General features: G+C 45.1%; 1 protein-coding gene across 2 annotated transcripts in view; it reads left to right on the forward strand.

Annotated features, from left to right (window-relative positions):
* Positions 1-7649: 7649 nt before the first annotated feature.
* Positions 7650-20770, forward strand: part of WSCD1 (WSC domain containing 1) — a 32253-nt gene continuing 19132 nt past the window's right edge. The window contains exons 1-2 of one of the 2 annotated variants that reach the window (XM_049801848.1): positions 7650-8343; positions 17325-18021. In XM_049801848.1, the coding sequence (XP_049657805.1) occupies positions 17595-18021 (427 nt within the window). In that variant the 5' untranslated portion in view covers positions 7650-8343; positions 17325-17594. Of the gene's footprint in view, positions 8344-14858; positions 15040-17324; positions 18022-20770 lie in introns of those variants that run through there. The other variant, XM_049801849.1, reaches the window with a different exon arrangement.

A 20770-nucleotide genomic window follows, 5' to 3' on the forward strand; every position in this document is an offset into this window, starting at 1 on the left:
GAAATATCTGTGGAACTTATAAGAGTGTAAATGGAACATGACAAAAACCGTAACACAACATAATGTACGCCTGAAGTAAGGGAACAGCAACAAGTTCACAATGTTTGAAATGGGAAAAAAAAAACCCCTGCACGAGTGCTACACAATACCCCGCTCCCACCATCTAGCCTGTTCCCATAATGTGCACACGGTAGGTTTTTTCCGCAAACCTTTTCCATTTTCAGCTGAATCAAACCAATCCCACATTTCTTTGCTAGTGCTAGGTGATGATTACTGAAGCAGCAAGGAGCTGCACAGCTTAATTACACACAGCTCAAAGAAGCACTGCAACTTTTTGTTTGTTTTGAAGCTTCCTCTCACCATTTTATGTGATGCTATGTTAAAGGTGAGAAACAAAACCTTAATGACCTTTAGGCCAGCAACATCCTGACCAAAACTCATCATATTTACCTGTTCCTTTTTCACAGCATACTTCAGTCTTTAATAAACTGTAAGTTGAGCAATAGGAACAGCTATAGTTACAGCAATTCTTATTTATGCTAAAAGTTTACCTTCACCTTTCAAATCCCTCCTGAGTTTGGAAATCATTTGGCTTTCCTTTATTACACCTCTTATATTTTCAAATGTTATTTCACCTCCACTTAGACACTAGGAATGCATTCCAGACCCTCATCCATGTTATCCTTCTTGTTCATTTATCTTTTAAGGCTTGTTTCTTCAAGCACTTGTTACTGGGAACAGCATCTGTCCTTTCAGACCCCCAAAAAGTGCAGAGTGGTACCAGCTGCTTCCAAAACTAAGACCTACCTTAGCAGCAATGAGAGTAGGAAAGAGGAAACTCTGGAGCTGGAGGCTCCAGACCCATATGGGCTGATTTGTGCTGCACCTTCCAGCACCCCTTCCCACCATTGTGAACCACACTCCATCATTATCTGAATCAGATGCAACAGCGTAACACCCTGTGCTACAGCATCACTTGCTATAAAGCACCCAGTATTGCTATACAGATTAGCACCATTTTAGCATCTGCCTTTATTTTCACAGCTAAAGCAAATTCTGAGAGATGTCCTAGGAATGTAAGATTCTTACCCGATCTGCACAATCTTCAACAAATGCTCCGTGCATGGCATTTGACATATTGCTCTGAAATCATTGGGAGTTTTGCCAATAATTGTATTAAACCTGATAGTTTCCCCTACGTTATGCATAATATGGCATTTATGTTATGAAACCAGTCATTCTGAAAAAAGAATGACGTTGTCAACCGCTGCACTAAACAGCTGGTTTGCTCAGTCATTTCATGAAATAACTGAAAATTGTAGGTAGGCATTACATGGAACGCCTAATCCCAGAGTATTTAGGATTATTAAATAAAAAGGACAAGAAAACTATTTGCTACATTACATTCATTTATGAAACCAAACAGTCTTTTAGATGTTTCTTCTTGAAACCACACTAGCAAAAACTGTCACTTTCCTGAACTGATCCTTACTTTCACAACTGAGCCTATGCTCTGAAGTGACTGAAAGTTTGAGTCATTTAGCACAAGAACTGCTCCCACAACAGGATTCTAAAAGTAATGCCACTCATTTAGCAGTTTCTGTGCTGTATTTTGTGCAACAACCAAGCAGTACCATCAGGCACAGAAAGAAAGTGCTTAGGATTTTACTGAGATGCAGAGTGCCTCCAGCTGCCACTCATTCCATCAAATGACTGATTTTACAACATGACCATAATGCATACATGCTTTATTTTCCTAGTTTTGCCCCTTTTCTCTTAGTGTTATTAGATATCATTTTTCCATGTCTGCATTCTGCTCAGCTTTGTACCTAGTCTTCCTTTTTTTTACTCATTCTTACACCACTTTTTGCCATAAAAAACATCAGATCATCCTTTGAATTTACAATGTGACCCATTTCTCTCTCAATTTAGTAGGAGCTGCAGCATGCACTTACATGGGTCTTCTCAAGGTACAACTTCTCTGTAGACAATGGGATGATACAGATGAGAAAATAGTGCAAGTAAAACAAGAACAATGTCCTGTAGGTCTGAGTCTGAAAGCATGTGAAACAATCTCACACATCATTCTTCATAATCAATACCACTCATACCTCTTCCCATACAACCGCATCATATTTTTAACTTGTCCGTCCAAACAACAGGTATTCTCAGCAGTCCCATTTGAGGGAGCAGAAGGTGGTGGCACAAGAGCTAATGCAGATAGATGCTGAAGGCCCATTATTCACAATCACCTTAAAGCTTTTCAGGTAGGCTTTTCAGTGCTCATCTTTTAGAGTGATGACTTTGCTTTGCCACACTCAAGACTGTGTTGGCACTTCCAAAAAGAACATATCTTTTTCTTTAAGGCATGTAAACCACAACTGTGAACAAGATATTAGAACAAACACCCCCTCCAGTCAGGCTAGATTAAACAGAGGTGACCATCTCGCAGCTTTGAGGCAGAGTGCACATCTCACGATCAACCTCTGCTCCTTGTCAGGGATGGAAAAATTCCCCAGGGAATGGGAGAAAAAATAGTATTGTTAACCAGTCAGGAAATTAGGGAGTGGAGAGATTATGGCCAGGACTGTGAAGGGTATTTAGGCTTCCATCTCTCTTTGAAATCTGTAAAAGGCACCAGAAATCTCCCTGTCAAGGCTTTTAGACACCCCCCTTATATCTTAAGATCACATGGTGAGCATGTGGCAAAGTTAGGAACTGAGCGCAGGTCCCTCAAGTCAGTGGCCACTGTCTTAGACAAAATGCCATGTTTCTCTTTTTCATCCATGTTTGAGAGTAGAATCTGGCATAACCAACAGCAGAAATGAGCCCTCCTCACTCAGCCGCCTTATCAAAACTCAAATGCTTTTCCTGGTTCAGAGGGTTTCTACAGTTATTTTTCTCCAGTCAGAGCTCTATTCCGAGTCCTAGAAAGTCCGCTCTTACTTTTTATTGAAGCCATGCGAAGTAAAGTATTAGGCTAGATGCGCAGGCAGGGTAAGATTCTAAAAACAGTACTGCCTCTTAGGATTTAACTGAAATCCAGATGTTGGTGAATTGGTATCCTGCATATCCTTGCATTAAAAAAACCAAAGTACTGTTGATGAGCATTTGCAAAAGACCTTCAGATTCCTACAATTACCCCTACTTTCTACATCACAGTTTCCATATAGAGCTCGATTATTTCAGCTGCCTTTCCATTTACCAAAAAATGCAGCACTTCACAGAAGCTTTCATTACATTTAACCTTCTGATTAGTCTTTTTTTTAACAGAGTCATGGTTTTTGTCATCCACCTCCAAGTTCCCAGGTTCACCAGGAAGGGTCCTGCTCTCATTTACAGAGGCGCAGATCTGGAGTGGTTCCCATGGCCTTCATGGGAATCACTTCAGATTTACACCAGGGCACAGAAAAAGCAGAGTTTGGCCTCCTATTTTCTCAACTGGAACACTCTATTGATTATTACTTTTTCCATGTAATAGCATATTACTAACAAAACAGAGCTGACATGAGCACTGTGGAATGAAAGATAATTGCAATGCACCGGAAAAATGAAGTACCAGCACACCAAAGGGTAGAGGAGACCTCGCAGATTCAATAGATATTTTGTACAAGATGCAAAGCGTACTTGCTAAAATGGCCTCCCCAAAGCTACTGTGGATTTAATCCCTATTTGTTACTCTTGGGTAAGAAGAGAGCAAACTTAATGTCAGTTGCCAGGTAGTACTACTAGAGATTTGTTAATTTTCTAAACACAGAACAAAAAACTCTTTTTTTTTAAAAAAAAAGAGACTGTCCAATGTGATGCAGGTCTTACCAGTGCTGAGTATGTGACAGGAAAGCACTTTACTATGGCATCTGATCTGGTGGCCTGCTAAAAATACGCATCGATTTAATTCAGCTGGCTTAATTAAGCCTTTGCAAACCTTATGTGGACAACATTACTTCAATTTATGAATGCCTTGTTTTGTTTACTGAAACTATGTTACAATTCCCATCTTCACAGAACTGAGATTTCACCGCTCCCTGTGATTATTAACATCACCCAGCCCAAAGGGTTTACTCACATCTTAACTAGTCTCACTAGCCAAGCTAAACTGAAATAATAAAGCAAGCTTTAAAACTGTCTTTTGCTTGCTTTAACTAAGTTAAATTAAACCAATGAAACTTTGTGTACAGAAGAACTCTAGATGCCTAGCCACGCAGGGCACCCTGCCTGAGTGGAGCAGAACATTGCGTGTGCTGCTGCTGCCCGTGCCCGCTCCGAGGGGCAATGGCAGCCGTGCCCCCCGACAGCACACTCCCACAATTGCTACGTACGCTGTGATGCAGCATCAGCAGGGGACACAGAGCACCTCCCACCCCCACCCTGAAATACTCCGCTGCAATAATTTCAGGGCAGAGGAGTGTTGCCATCTCCCCTGGGATACAACCCTACCCTTCCTTTACTTCCCTTGCTGATCCCCCCAAAATGGTGCTGGTTCGAGTCTTGAACAGTGACATGACACTGCTGCTTGCAGCCCTTAACCTCCTTGGTCAGGTCACCTCGTGGCAGCAGGGTTCTTGCCCATGGCTGCAGTGAGTCTTGCAAGTCCCCACGTGGTATTTTGTACACAAAATCCTGGGAACAAGCTGGCATTCAAGAGGGCTGAGTGCAGCGGGGCTGGTGTTTTATAAAGCCTAGCAGTTTGCCTGGGCTTTGCCCGAATTCAGAAATCAAGGAAGAGCAGCTGCAAGACCCCCAAACGACAGTAGTTGTTTTCATGTCAAATCTCTGAAAACAGATCGTAAGTCAAAGCAATAGCATGTCCCTGAGATACACTCATCATACCAAGCAGGTCTCACCAACGCCTTCAGAAGCGTGCCAGACGGTTGCAGACCCGAGCCGGCGCTCACCCTTGCAGCAAAGGTCCCAGGTGGCCATTCCTGCCCGCACGGCCAGCGCGCCTGCTCGGCGAAGCAGTCGGCGCAGCCTCGGCTCCCGCTGGCACCGGGTCGTTGCTGGCAGAGGGCAGCCACCCCCTCGGTCCACACCGGGTACCTCAGGGAAAGGGCTCCTCTGCTGCTGCAGGCGCTGGGGAGCGGAGCTGCCTTCACGGCTACAGCACCAAACAATGCAACGCCACGGGCGCACGTGTCGCGCTGCTGATACGCCGTAGTGCCAATCGGGAGTTTGGTACGTTTTCAGCATCGTTTTTCTTGCCGATAATGCTGAACTTCATTTCCTGCCACTGCTTCACCTGGGCAGATTCCTGTAATTCTATTGATTTAGGCCCCAACCCAGCATAACATTTAAAAATGTCATTACATTAAACATTTGATTAATTTAATTTCAGTAAAATCAAATTAATTTCAGACTTTTGCAGCCTTAAAGCTGTACGCACGCATAAAGGTTGGATGGCTTGCAATCTAACAGATGCACAACTTCTCGGGGTGAGAACACATCTCCAGACATCAGTATTTTAAAATTTGAACGTTACATTGCTAAGTCTCAGGGCTATTCCTTAATCAAAGTTCACAAAATCACTGTACAATTGCAGCTCTATCAATACATCAGGTCCCCGAAAATATTTGTTAAGAGCAAAAGCATTTTAGCTGTTCATTTTCACATCTTACCAAGTCTGAAGGATCATCAGAATTATGTGAATGCTGTAACAGCTTGAAACTCTTTGTGTTTCCTTCCTGGATTTCTGTATATGAACACTATTTGCAACTATTACAAAATTGTTCATAGAAGGATCTTCTGTCAGCATCTGCAATTTTTTTCTCATAGATAAAGACAGGCATATCTTGTGGCTAAATGGATTTACAGTTATCATTATCATTTTATACTTTTAAATTCTATCATGAGCCCCAAAGTACACCCTCACAGTACTACAGCGCGTAGCTGGACGCAGCAAGGGACACGAAAAGCAGGACGAGGCGCACGGTGCTAGGAGGCGCACAGCTTGCCCATGGTCACCAGGACCTTGGCGGCAGAGCTGGAAGGAGACCCCCATGTCCCAGCCATCCCCCCTGGCACCAGTGCCTGCCTCACCCGCTCCCCTCGCCCCTTGGAAACACACAGAGGACTGGCAACGTCACACACGAAGGGGCCAGGCACAAAGCGCCATGGTCAACATTTGAAGAGCCACGGCCGAGTGCTGGGTGCTGATGGCAGCAGCCTGGGCTCTTCTGCCACTGCGCAGTGCCCACGCGGGCTCGCTGCCGAGGCGAGGGGGCTCTGCTGCCCACCAGGCCGAGGCACCCTGACCGCCACCTGGCCCAAGCTGCTTGCAAAGAGGATTTGGGGGGGGAGGGGGCGGGGAGGGCAAGGATCTGGCCCTTGGAAGACAGCGAGCAGAAATGCAAAATCCTTCTTTTTGGTCTGCCATGCCTGCCAATTATTTCCCATGTTCTGTAGCCAGAAACATAAGTTCCTGCATTAGTTTGTTTTTAAAGCAAAACACAACAAGACAAAATGTCCTTCAAAAAAGGAAAGTAAAAGTAAACAGACAAACTCCAGTAGCCAGGCACAGCAAAGTTTGCATAGGTAGGTCTAAGACAAGAAACACACATGTAACTAAAGCAACGCAAACACGGAGGTGGTAAAATTCATCCCTTGACGCTGGCACCAACTAAAGATTGAACCTTTCCAGCGTTACTGCACTACTTTTTGCAGGGTGGTGAAGAAGTGAGATTAGTCTATGGCCGTCTTTGTAGTCTATACATCCTGTCTTTGCAGTCTATAGCTCCCACCTTTGGGTGCATTTCTAATCCAGGTCTGCTTCACAACTAGAGGATTTTGAAACTACCTAGCATGCCTGCAGAGATCTGAAACAACCAACCAGGTCCCTCTTCTCCTCAACTGTGCGGAGATGGGAAAGTCAAGTGCAATTTAAGTAGCGTTAGCATTGCGTTGGCAGGTTCAGATCCCACTCATGGGGCATGCTGTACAGAGAAAGATCCACGCACTCAGCATCACTGAAACCCACGGGGCTGGTCAGAGCATGAAGTACTGTGCAGCACAGAGAAGGGAAACAGGATCAGTCCCTGTGTGGCATCCAAGTTCTCTCTTTTCCTCTCAGGTCCCAGAAAACCCCCGAGAGCTGCTTTCTCACAGCCAGGCAGGCGTTCGGTCTGACATTACCGACCCGCACCCCTCAGCACAGGAGGTAAATGAGGGTCCCCATAACCGCATCCGATTTTGGCTCCGAGAGATAAATCTCCACAGGTTTCATCTAAATACGCAAAGACTATGGGGTGCTCCAAAACCACATGCAGTTACAAGTGTGCAGCCTACTCCCATTTAAATGCAGATGCTTTAAGAGTAATTATAAATTGATGAATCTCCATGTGAACCAGCAGCAGAAAGCAGTCCGTGTGTGCAGTGAAGACAGCAGAGCAGAGCAGGCAGTCCTAAGGACACCAAGCAAACTGCCTTTCAGCTCTCACATTTATAAATAATTTACTCCTATCCACCTGTGCCCAGAATAACAATTTGCTGCCTGAAATCCCCAAGCTGGTGCTGGGAGGCTGCCGGGGACTCGCTTTCCCGGGACCCTCTAGACCTGTTGGGAAGGGGTCCGGGTCTCCAGAGGAGCAGCTCCAGAGGGATCTGCCCCTAGTGGGAAGAGGCACCGAGAAACAAACACAGGAGCATCCGTTCAGCTGATCGCATTAGGTCCTCGCACTGCTGCTGCCGCCACTTAGATATCTGCCTATGCAGCCAGCGGTGCGTTTAGACAAATACACGGACGGATAGAGCGTACGGGTAGGTCTGGAAACGTCTGTAGCTGCGGAAGGCTGCAGACGTAAAGGAGAGGCTCTGTCTGTCTCCCCCGACCAGGGGGTGCGTTACGAAACACGAGCGCACCGGCTGTGGCTGAGGATTTTGGCAGCGCAGCGCCGAGGCTGCTTCGACCCTGCCTGCCGGCGCAGGAGGCCATGGAGCGTTTCTCCCCCGCCAGCTGCCGCACGGCGCAGGACGCCGGGGCCCTGGCCCGGTGAGCCGCAGGGACCCCGGGAAGGGACCCCGGCGACAGACCCCAGCGAGAGGGACCCCGGCGGGCAGCGGTGAGCAGGGAGCGTGTGCGGGGCTGCGCGGCGGCTGGATCACTTACTGATGGGAACAGCTGGAGGGAGCGGAGCGCGGCGCAGACACGGGCGGAGCGCGGAGGGGGCCCGGCGGGATTACAGCCCTGCGTGCTGGAGGCGGGAGGAAGGAGAAGGATTAGTGGGGAAGGGCAGCGGGAGCAGGATTTACCAGCTTTTCAGATATGCATTACAGCTTTTTATAATATTTCACTGGATTGTCTAGGACTTTGCCTGGCTGCAACACGACTTCCTCAACCACAGAAGAAAGGTGAGTTTTCTCCTCTTTTTCGCGTACAGTTGCGTTATCCGCGCCTGCAAGCTGTTTGTCAGCTGGCCTTGACACAAGTAATAACCAGACAACTTTTCGCAGAGGCTGAGGTATTAAAATTCATTGCAGTCTGAATGGCTGTTTGATTTATTAAATTTATCCGTGGCATCTAAGTACACGAGGCTTAGCTGCATTATTTATAAAGATTGCAGTTTGCTCTCGAGATGCCCTTCTCTGAGCATCCGCGAAACATACTTGAAAAGTAGGCATGGATAATGCGAGTGTGTGTTTGTGTCACATAGCCTGGCGAGGCAGACTAGAACGCTCGGCTTCTCTAAACAGTTTCTGAAGCATCATTGTGCTAAATAAATAGACTCTAACAATTTTTAGTAGGCGGACATTGCGGAAATTTGGATGTTGAGGGGTTTGTGAAAGACACTTTTTAAATACCTATGATTTAGTTACAGATCTGCATGTTATTTCAATTCCAGTAGATTTCCTTGCACACAGGAAAAGATCTCATCTCTAGCTACTGTGGGCTGAGGCAAAAAACAATATATGGTACATTTTTTATGACAGTCTCTTGCAAAACTTCAGCCTATAGCCACAGAATCATATTGGGTTTTTTGGAAATTGCAGATAAAGCATCATTTGCTGGGTGCTTGAGTTCTTAATATCAAAGGCATGTACATTATGCATGAATGCTTTATTATTGATCAAAATACTTTCTAGGTTCAAGAATACTGCTTGCTGGTAGGTCTCGGTTTACCAGTGAATGGTAGCAGATTGTATGTTATCTTTTGAGTACACATCCCTCTATGAACAGAATACATACACACAAACATATGTATGTCTGTGCATGTATACATATAAAATGTATGTATGTATATGTCCGCATCTTTCCCATATTGGCATGGAATCAGTCCTCCTGATTACTACTTTATCACCAACCTAGGTAAAAAGTATTGGATTAATGGAAGAAATACCATATCGCCATGGTGTGCTTTCTGTTACAAGCTGTCACTGGAACACTTTCCAAGTCAGCTCTCTGTCTCACAACACGCCTTCCTGGACCAGCTGCCTCCTGCAGGCTCTTCTGCATCCCTCACCATAGGCTACTGCGTTCACCAACAAAATTATAGCCTAGATTTATACCTACCTATGCTAGAAAATTGGTCTCAAAAAAGCAGAGTATCTAGTGAAAGAGCTGCTGTGACCAAATTTGCACAAGTTAGTGCCGACCCTCCAGCCTCAGGCTGCAGCTCTGTTCTGTGACATTGCCTTTCACTTTCAAAGCTGAATTATCTGTCAGCTGTAAAACACCTCCCATATTGCATACAGTGGATATCATGCATATTTTTAACTTGTATATTTTCAACTTGATTTGACTAGTTTATGGACTATAGAGTTTTTCTCCATCTTTCTGCTATCTCTGCATAAAGATTTTTTTCTGCTTTATTTATCACAGTTTATCATTATTTAACAGTTTTAACACAGTATCAGCATCAAAAATAACTTTGCAATCTGATTACATATTGTACCAAAAGCACTTGTAGCAAGCAATGGTGAACTTGCAAGAAAGCCCTCTCAGGCTGCAACATTTGCCACTACAGCATGTGGAGAAATTGTGGCACTTCTACCTCATCTCTAGTTTGTTGGCAGACCTTATGTTGTTCCTGAAGAAACACTCAAAGCAGCGTTGTGTCAGGAAAGACTTTTTGCTCATGAGGGGGCATGTGCGTAGAGTCAGCAGAGGTCCATCCTCTAGCAAGTAAAACTTTTTAAGTTGGAAGAAGTGCTTATTGCTTCTGAAAGCCCAGATAGTAAGGCCAGACCCTTTGGTAGGGCAGCTGACATGACACATTGGAGCTTCAGGGGTCAAGGCAGGCTGAAGGTCCCTTCACTTACGTCTCATTGTTCACCTCATTACTGAAAATTCCTAGATGATAAGCTTCATTTTGATGGGAAAGGGATGGAAGAGTTAGTTTCTAGAAATATTTAAAAGCCAAATTATTCTCTAGATCAAACAATTGGAGGTAAGTTGGGAAGAGATGGGGAAGAAATCCTTTTATTCTGTTTAAATACAAACCCTCAGCAAGTTCTGCAGCGGCAGAACTGAATGACGTGGCGTGTTTCACGTGGAGGGTGATGCAGGATGTACACAAGCAAAGCACGGGCACTAACTCATCCTCAGCCTCGTGTGCCTGAGCTAGACATCCCGCCTTGGAACAAAGTAGGAAAGCAGCTTGAGTTTTCCACTGGCCCTGCAGGAAGGGCAGGGGTGAGAAAACTGGAGAACAACGGAACGGGCGTGAGCTGCAGCGGCTGGTGGAGCTGTGTAGCACGTCACTGTGCGAGGCTTGAGCCGCACCAGGGCCGCCTCCTGACCCTGCCCATGCAGGACAGCTCACGCGCTGCTGGGACGGTGGCTGCGGCTGCTCCACAGCCTGCGATAAAAGCCTCACCTGCAGGGTTATCGGAAGAGCATGGGGGGAATGCCTGCCCAGGGCCAGAGTTGGAGGGTGTTTCTGCCTCTCCACCTGAAGCCAAATGCTCTGGGAAGGCCAGGTTGTTGGATTCTGGATGGGTCTCATTTGAGTATTGCATTGTAACTGCCAGAAAGGTCAATGATCAGGTTATATACCGTAGACCTTAGCTCACAGAAAAGTGCATGTTTAAGTTGGTGAAGAAAATGAATATTATAGTTAACTCTTCATTGAAAATTTCCTCTCTTTTTGGTGAAAGAGTATCCTAGGAAAGGTAATGGGATTACGAAATCACCTCTTTTTCTTTCCTTTGCATGAATTCCTAAATTACATTGTTAAGTTAGTGAGACGATTCCACATGACACTTTCTAAAGGAGACAGAAAAAGTAACGATGGACCTGAGCCAAAATCCATCAGCATCAACCTATATCTTGATCTGAGTGGATTTTGGCTTAAGACAGTAGAGTACCAGGATGTTTCTTCTAAGCTTTACTTTTAGCATGTGCTGCTTTCCACACAACTGTGACCCATGGTTTCATTTTCCTCTCTTTTCCTATGATGTGGAAACTGGGAAAATGTGGAATTTCTCTGTTGATTCCACTCAAGGTATGAGGGGAGAGCTCAGACAGCTCACCTTTGTCGTCTTTTTTAGCCCCTTTCTCAAGAGACAGCTCTGGCCATGTATGAAAGTACAGCTGTGAGAACTTGCTGTCGGCCATCTCGGGACCAACACTGGCAGATACTCAGGATTACTCAGGCTGCTTTTAGCTACAAGGATAAAAGGAACTGCAAATATTTGACAGGATCCCAACATCAAATTTGCAGCTTCTCAGGAGTTTTTCTTCCTATGTGCATTCACACAGTGGGATGTTGGCCTTGACTTTCCAAACAGCCTCAAGAAAATGGCAGTGTGTATCCAAAAGAAAGGCTGTGAGCCAGAATCCTTCAGCTAGGTCCTAACTGACTACATTTGTCCTCAAAGAAAGCTGACAAAAGAAAGGAGAAATGTGGAAGAGGGATGGATTTTTCTAAAAATAGCGTTCATGAGTCCAATTCCCTTCAGTTTACAATAGAAAACATAGCCTTGCTTCCGTGCCAAGAACTCTGAATTTGCAAAATCCTGCTGGTCTTCAGACAAGATCAACTATTGATGAGCTGCGGCCATCAATGCAGTATTGACCTAAGTTTCTGCACTGAGCAACCTACTAAGGGACAGCCCTCAACTGAACAACTCTTCACCTGCAAGTCTGGGGCTGTTCTTTAGTGTCTTCAGCCTTTGCTGGCTTTCATAGCATCACTGAAAATACTCAGTCTTCCCTTAAAAATTCTGTAACTACTCCTTTGGCTAGGAGACTAGAATTGCCAAGAACTTTACAATTTTTCTTCTATTTCTCTTCACAAATAAGTTAATGCAGCTGCCTACTGTGACATCTTTGTCACACTTTGTGATATCATTTTGGAAGCAAGGTACTGACCTGCTTTTTCTATAGCAACTTTTTAATGGCAGTTATAAATCTGGTATTATATATGTAATGAAAGAAAAATAAGGATTAAAGGAAAACCAGCACTTAAAATTGGAAATGCCTCCGGTCTGGTGCTTAGTCCCGTCAGTGCACTCTGAGATGCAATGTGCTGAGTTCACAATCTGTGCTCTGGCATTTCTCAATGCTGTGCGTAACCTCTCAGCGTTGCAAAAACACCAAGGGAGGGGTACATTTCCAGAGTGGTCTGAAATGAGTAGCACATATGGACAACTCCCTTCTCTGCCTCCTTCCAAAAAGAGCTCCCTACGGTCACGTCAGTGGTGCAGGTGTTCCCCTACCTGTTAACCACATCGTTTTTATGAAATATTGATAGAGCTCTACAAAGATACATTATCCTTTACCAGGCACAGCGGCTGTTCCTAGCGTCTGCAGCGAGTTCAACCAGGGGACTCACATCCCCTCGAAATGGCCAGCTGCACGCTCACAGACACGTTCAGAGGAGCTGGGTGCTACGTGGCTGCCAGAGCTCATTTCAGAGGATACCATTAAAGTTCCCTCAAGGATTGCTGCCTCTGCCACCCTGCTCTTCTGGGCAATGGCAAGACCCCACAGGAGCAGGCTCTGAGCAATGTGGCCTGCAGAAAAGAAAAGCAGCTTTTCTCTGGGTGCTGGTAGGACCATGCCTTATCCAAGCATTGCAGATCCATGCAAAACCTTTGGAAGAGCATCTCTTACAGCTGGCACCCAGCACCACACACTCTGAGGCCTGACAGCACCTGAATAAACAAATAACTCATGTGCAACAGTGCTCAGGAGGATTCCCCAGCACTGGGACAGTAGTCTGGCTACCAGCCAGCAAATCCACTGGTGATCAAGTCATGCCAGATTTAGAGGGATCTTTCTTTTAAGATGTTGGCTTTCCCAGAGACAGTGAGAAGAATCACAGCATTGCCTATTTTAGGAAACAGATCAGAACACATTCATATTTGGGGATTCTGGGATTTCAGGTAAAATGCATTTTTCAGCCCTGCATTCAGTCCTGCTGGTATATATAGAGGTCTTACATAAAAAAAAAACCTCCCAACTATTTTTTCTAATGACATTTCCTGACAAAAAATTTCAGGCACAAACAGCTAAAAATGCTGTTCAAACAACTGAATGGTTATCTGACTTCTGAACAGTTAAAAATTTATCTGTCACTAGTAATGTGCATAAATTCATACTTTATACAATAAGATCACTCAATGCTTTTCTGAACCCCATCAAATTCTTGCCCTCAGTAACCAGATAATTATCCATTTTATAAACACACAGCCACCAGATCCACCACCTTTTTAGCGGTGCAAGGGATCCTTTCCTTGCTGAAGGCACAGCACCCAGCAGATCTTCTGTACTACCACGCTCCTTCTCCAAAGCTGATTCTTGCCAGTGCTAATGATTTTCCTTTTTTTTTGTTGCAGTGTTAACCCTTTCATTGTTCTCTTCACCTGGAGCTCTTCTCTGCTGTTTAACAGTTCTCATTGCCCATCTCAAAGTCCTTTCAATTATCATTTTATGATTTTACTGACTAACTCAACTCTCAATTAATATGGTCCTAAAACCCCTTTGGCTGTGAGCACTCATAAATAGGAACAGAAGACTGTACTTTTCTTCCATTTCACTTCATTCATTTTAAGTGAAATATGTATGAAAAAGACAAATGATACACTTTCTATTACCAGATACTAGTTCATATCCTCCTTACTCTTTCCTTTTTAATATCATCATCAAAAGTGATGCACTTCAATTCTTTTAGGCATACTTTGATGATATTGCAATATGCAGTTTATGGAAAAATCAAATGACATTTTTTTATGTCAGCAGCACTCTCTGCTATTTCCCCACTAAAAAGCAACATTTAATTTTTGAGTTGCACATTTGCAGCAGTTGCTGTGGGCGGAGAGTCTGCTTATTTATTTGGTTGGTTTTTACTACAATGTACTGTCATGGCAACTGTACTGAGGGCAAATGCATCTGGAGGTAATTTATATATGTCATATTGACTGCAGTAAAATTGGCCTGTACCATTTAAACTTTTTGAACCACTGGGCAAGGGCAACATTAGCCTTTTGAGACCCAGAAGGAGCTTCTCCTTAGTAAATAAATAAATAACTAAACTAGGCAGAACAACAGGAGCAATGCCAAACTTTTCTTGGTGTTTGGACGCAGAGCTTGCTGCATACTTAAATTAGTCTGGTATCTTGGGCAGTTACCCTAGTTCTGCTGATGCATAGTAGGTTTTTCATCCTGCTAACGTGGGAAGCAGCGATCACGCCCTACGCAGGCATTGTTTGGGCAGGCGGTGGCCAGACCTGTCTCCCCTGGCACCAGGAGGCATCGCCACGTAGGCAGATCCTCCTGTCACGGGGACGATGCAGCTTCCAGCTGCTCCACTTTACATCATTGCAAACATGGAGAAACTCAGCTGAAATCTGCTGAAAGGCTCAAGCCTACAGTAGCATTAAAAAGGACTAAAATGGGCCAGCGATGCAGTTTGAAGCATAACATGCCCGACCTCTGCTACACGGCTTCAATGGTCCTTCTCCAGTGGAGCTGCCACTCATCACTGATTAGCAACGCCTAAAGGTTCCCGGCTGCCGCAGCACTGCCTTTCCAATGCAAATGACTTGGACACACTTGAGAACTTTGGCTGGAAGCACTTCTTGATATTGTAACTTGATCACTTTGTGAGTAAACCAGAAGAGCTATGAAACCCTGAATTACACTTGGGCAAAGATGATTGCAAGTCTGATAAATTTATCTAGCCTCCATCTTGCTGCTGGGGGGGGGCGGGAGGGGGAGGAGGCGCAAATCTTGAACCTTTTGAATACCTATGTGATTGCAGCCATTATCATCTCGCAGATGAGGCTTTGCAGCAGCATTTTATTAAGAAGGGCTGTTCCTTTGCATTATAGATGACAACTTGAACACTGTACTGTCTGCTCAGACACCAGCCACCAAGGCATATGGCTGCCTCCTCCATTGGCCAAGCCTTACCTCAAAATACTGTATGCTGTAAGGAGCACGGTAATTTCCCAGTCAGAATCTCAAATGGCTAATAGACACACGCATCTTTCTTTTAGATTAGACAGACTCTTTTGGGAATAGCTCAAGTTTCCAGTAGCCCTATGTTAGGAATAACTAGTGAATCAAATCATACCTATGCTGATAGACAGTATTTCTTCAAATAAATTAGCGCAGTAACAATCTGCAGTTATCTAATTATGGCTAATTTCCTGTTCATCTGTCTAGGTACTTCTGACCCTTTTACTGTAATTCTTGAGCACTCACAACGTTGATCACAGATTTTTAATAATTTAACTTTAAGGGTCAGCTCTTTAGCTGGTGTAAATCAATGCATTTTCTTTGGCTTTGGAGCTGATCAGAAGGGAGGTGGGTTAACTTTTACAGTGGAGAAAGTGGTTGTAATTTACTACATCATGCTGCAGACTTGTAGCCCTTTGCACCTGCTCGCTCTCCCGAGTTCTTGGAGAAAGTGTGAACACATAGAATATTTTTGGATATTATTCAGCCCTGTACAATTGAGACCAGTATACATGAACTTGAACAACAAAATTTTTAAAAAGCACCTAAATCAGGTCCTCAAGACCACCCAACTTGTAGGATTAGAAGACACAGACTCCAGCCTTGTGCCAACACCATTTAGCAATCGAGGCTGAACGGTCACACAAATGGAATTCAGGCTCAATTGACAAAAGATTCAGCTGAGCTTTAATATATTTTTGGCCTAGAAGTTTTGGAGCTTTGTTTTTGATTGCTGCTTAAAATAGAAAGAAGTTGCACAACTAAATGAACAAGGGAATGTGTGGAGGCTTAATTGGTAGCATCTATTTAAGAAAGAAGCATAAGTGAATTTCCACAAAACTTTAAATCAGATACTGAAACAAGAAGTTCAGTGAACGGATGTTTCTTTGCCAGGACTGTGGATTTCAAGAGTGTGCCCCAACTGCAAGTTAAGCAAAAGCCTAATATTTTCTTTTCTGGAAAACACTGCATCTTTTCTCAACACTTGCCTGGCTCTACAGAGAAGTGATTGACTGGGAAAACAGGAACTTATGGGGAGATGCCAGCTTTTATTTGCTACGGGAGGTTAAAGGTTCCCTAGAGCACAAAGGAGCTTTTCTTGCCCAGACAATCCCATCATGGTATACATCAGCACAACTAAAGCCTGCAAAGCTCAGAAGCAGTCAAGAGATATCTGGTGAAACTTGAAATGAATTTTTTTCATTCACTAGTTTTTATCCATGGGCATCCACATGTCAATATTTGGCAATAGAAATCTACTAAAAAAATAGCAGGATCTCTGGTTTCTTTTAAAGCGACATGCACAGCAACTCGCGCAGCTCTGCGTGTCAGTACAGAATCTGCAAATACCCTTCCAGCATAAAGCCTGACTTTATTATGCTTCAAAGAGATTAATAATTATTATCTTATCTATTGTGAGTTGCAATTTCTTTTTTTTTCCTCCACATACCCACACTGCTGTTTCCTTCTGATCTGTATTTGTAGCTTAGCTACTGTTTAGCTGAAAGGAAGGAATTTGATAATACCTTCCTAAAAGATGCCTGGACTGTGGCTGCCTGTTCCAGCCAGTGACAAAGAATGGAGATGTCGGCTATTGACAAAAGAAAATAAAGAACTTTTTTTCCAAACATCCCAAGAGAAATAACCTTTCTTAGCCTTATCATAAAGATATTTCTTGTGCATTCCAAGTTAAAAGAAAGAAAGAAAGAAAAAAAAAAAACAACAAGTAAGGCTGAAGATCTGAAACTAGCTTCTGCTTAACCAATCATTCTCACTGGATTACAGTTTTTAAAGTGTGTAATTATGAACAACAGATGAAAGAAACACTCAGCTAAAAAAAAGGGGTGAGGGGTGGGTGGGGGAAAGTCACCCTGATGACAGGTATTTTCTATCTGGATGTGAACCAACCTTCCCCTTGGTATTTCAGGTTTCAGCACCGGCCGTTGGGCAGCTCAGCAGAGCACGACAATGGCACCACGCCGGGTGCGCGCAGAGCCCCTCAGCCAGCCCGGTGCCTGAGGCTGGTGGCAGTGCTGCACCAGGCTGCTCTCTGTGCCGCAGCCCTCCGGGAAGAAGGCTTTTCGTCGGGAGAAGGCACCGAAGTGATGGGCTGAACTTATGGGAGGAACCAGCGCCCGGCCAGACGGAGATTCAGGGGCCCGTCAGGAGGCGTGAAGGGCCCGGTTTCAGTAAGGGCATGGCCAAAGCTTTCTTCAGGCTACAGAAGATTCTCCGTCGGACCCAGTTTCTGCTCCTCTTCCTCACAGCAGCTTACCTGATGGCTGGCAGCCTCCTGCTGCTACAGCGGACCCGCTTGGTTATCCAGCAAGGTTCACGTGGGACCTCCACTAATCAGGCCCTGCCAATGCCAGACGGGATGGCTGGCGTTGGAATCGTAGACCCCAGGACACTGCAAAACTCCCACCCCAGTCCCAGGCTGCTGGTGGGCATGGACGCGCTGCAGGAGCCGGTCCTGGACCAGCGGCACAGCCCACGGTGGCTCGTGTCCCGCAACTCGGAGCTCAGGCAGTTGAGAAGAAGATGGTTTCACAGGTTCATCAGTGATCAGGAGCCCATGCAAACAGCAGGATTTAAAGGGATGAAGCACACTGCTGAGCACAAAGGTAAGGGATGTACCCCTGCCCTGTTTTCTGGCACGCACACAGACTACACCTCCTCCTAGGACTGTCCCAAGCAGAGACTGGTGAGCACCACAAAGTGTCCCTGCAGAAACACCTTCCTCCTGGCTCATCACCACTTTCAAACCAGTTCTTAACTGTATGTGCAGGCCAAAGTACGATCCTGATGTCCCTGGTCATGCTGAGCTGTAACTTCCTCCAAAAAAGTACTTTCATTGACTGAATGGAAGGCCAGACAGTGAAATATGCTTCCCTAATTTAAATTATTTTCTCTTCAAGTAGGCAGAGATAAACACTGTTTAATTGATTTTCTTTCTCCGAACAGGGAACACTTCAAAAGTGGGTTTTATTAAATTAACTATCCAAAACCACACAATACCTTAAGTCTAGAAGTGCCTCCTTGCTGCTAACACTTTCTAGCATATACTAAATTCTGCTATTGCAAACACATTCACTGCTCCTGACCTGCTCCCTGTGACCATCTCTGCAAACACACTGTCCTTAGGGGGACAAGATGTGGGCCACACACCTGAATCAGAGACAAACTCCATGTGTTTGGCAAGTTTGCTGAAAATTTGCAACAGGCCAAGGGGAACGCAAGGGGAAATCACGCCACTGCACGGGTGCAATGCATCAGTGGCTAGAGCACAGGGTAGAAAACTGTACGCCTTCCAGTCCAAATGGAAAGCCATTCAGGTTTAACAGAAGTGTGAGTTCACTTCACTGTGAGCCTGATTCTGCTGCCTGAAGTGCTGCTGATAAATACATGCATGGACTGCTTTGGTTTGTTCAGCAGGAAAGCTTTTAAGAAACTATTTCCAGAGCAAGCAAAGAAGCAAAACAGGAGTCTGTAGATGTTCACATTTCCTGCATGGAAATTCATACCCTTATGACCCCCCCAAAGAAAGCTGCATCATCCCGGGCAAATTTCGGATGGCATCCCCTCGCTGGGCCCACGACACACTCCAAGGAGGTGTACAAAGCCAGATGCCCATAGTGTTGGGCTGTTACACAGCTGAGCTGCTCGCTGTGCAGCGGGGAGCTGAAGCCCCAACTCTGCAGTCACGTCCAAAGGCTGAGCATCCCCAGAGAGCAAACAAGCCCCCTTGAGAAGCCCAACATAGAAAGCAACAGGATTCAAGCTAGGTGACTGACCGTACTCTCAAGGCTGCAGCATCAAATTATGAGTTTGCAATCTTTGACCCATTGCCTTTTAGAAGAACTAGTTATTGTTGGAGATGTTTCACTGATAATTAAAAAAGAATGGGATCTGGATGACTAGACACCACATTACTAAACTGCTCTTTAGTTTGTTGAATAAATTTACCCAAAGGGGCACCTTCTGCAAAAACCCCACAAAATGGGTGCCCCCTTGTGACTCCTACTGACTGAAGTGTCAGAAATGGGAACAAGAAGGTGATAGTGATGGTGTATGGGAGATGACTCTCACTCTATGAGTCAGGCAAACTAACCGCTGGAGCCACCTGAAGCACCAAGCTGGAGCTTCCAAGAGTGCTCCGCAGGCACTTCGTAACATCCCATTGGTAGCAAGTTTTGGTGGCAGAGAAGAGAGGCTGCAAAGCGCAGATGTCTCCCAGAGAACCCCACTGCATTTCATGACATGCCCCGAGCACATAGCCTGGGTGCTCAGAACTTAATGACAGCCCCTGGACTAGCATGAAACATGAGAGTGCAGCTACTCCATCCTGCACACCAGTGACCAAGCCTGGTGCAGGGGAGCAGAAAGTTTTGGGGGGTGGCCCTGTCCCTATCCCTGTCCCTGCTGGGCAGCGCTGGACGCAGGGACCGTCAGCTCTTTGTGGGAGGAGGATGCACCTTCACCTTCAGCAAATATGTCTTTTCCTGACTTTGGTCACCACCCAGTTTAATAAGCTCTCTGTGGACAGTTGCAGAAAAGAATCACGTGAACCCTCCAGGCTACCATTTTTGTACCTGTACCTCATAAAACCAGTATTTAATATTCACAAAGTACTGCTTTTTCACTTTTTTGCAAGCAGCAGACACCCTAGTCTAAGCTGCTCAGTAGAGGCTGACGATTTAACAAGGAGGTGCTCAGGCAGGGTGCTGCCTGGGCAGGCTTGCTGTTTCACACCGGGAGATTTGAGGGGGCCGTGGAAGAGAGAAAGCAATACAATACATTAGGGCACATTACATTCTGTTGCTCCAGATGTCCTGTGAGCAGTACTTCCATGGTGCACGTGCTCTGGCAGCATGGATAGTTTCGGTGGGTTCAAGGAAGTAAACCTGGCTTGCTGAACTTGGTGAGTGCCCACGAGCCGTTTGGCTTTGCCTCTTCCGCAGTCCCGACTGTGTGAAGACAGCATGCCTGGTTCTCCCCTCATGGACTGTAGCTGCTTGGGCAGCTCTAGTCCCCCTTGCATTTGGTGAATTCCCACCCACCCACCCACCCCTGGTGAACAAAAGAACAGATAAAAAGTAGAGAAACATGGTAAGTCCTTATGAGCTACTCTAATACTAGGCAGAGCATGAACCTGTTCTTTAAAAACTTCAATTAAAACAGAAAAAATTAATTTTGAAAATTATCCATAAAGTTAGTTAAGGCTAGCACCCGTATCAGCCATTAAGCTAGTGCCTTGCTCAGGTTCTATCTGCTGACTGAGAGGAGCCAGAAGGACTATTTATTGCTACATCCTACTGAATTATGTTGATTCAAATATGCATCATTTGAATATCTGACTGAACATGAAGTGAC

Source organism: Accipiter gentilis, chromosome 6 (genome assembly GCF_929443795.1).
Source record: "Accipiter gentilis chromosome 6, bAccGen1.1, whole genome shotgun sequence".
Lineage (NCBI taxonomy): Eukaryota > Metazoa > Chordata > Aves > Accipitriformes > Accipitridae > Astur > Astur gentilis.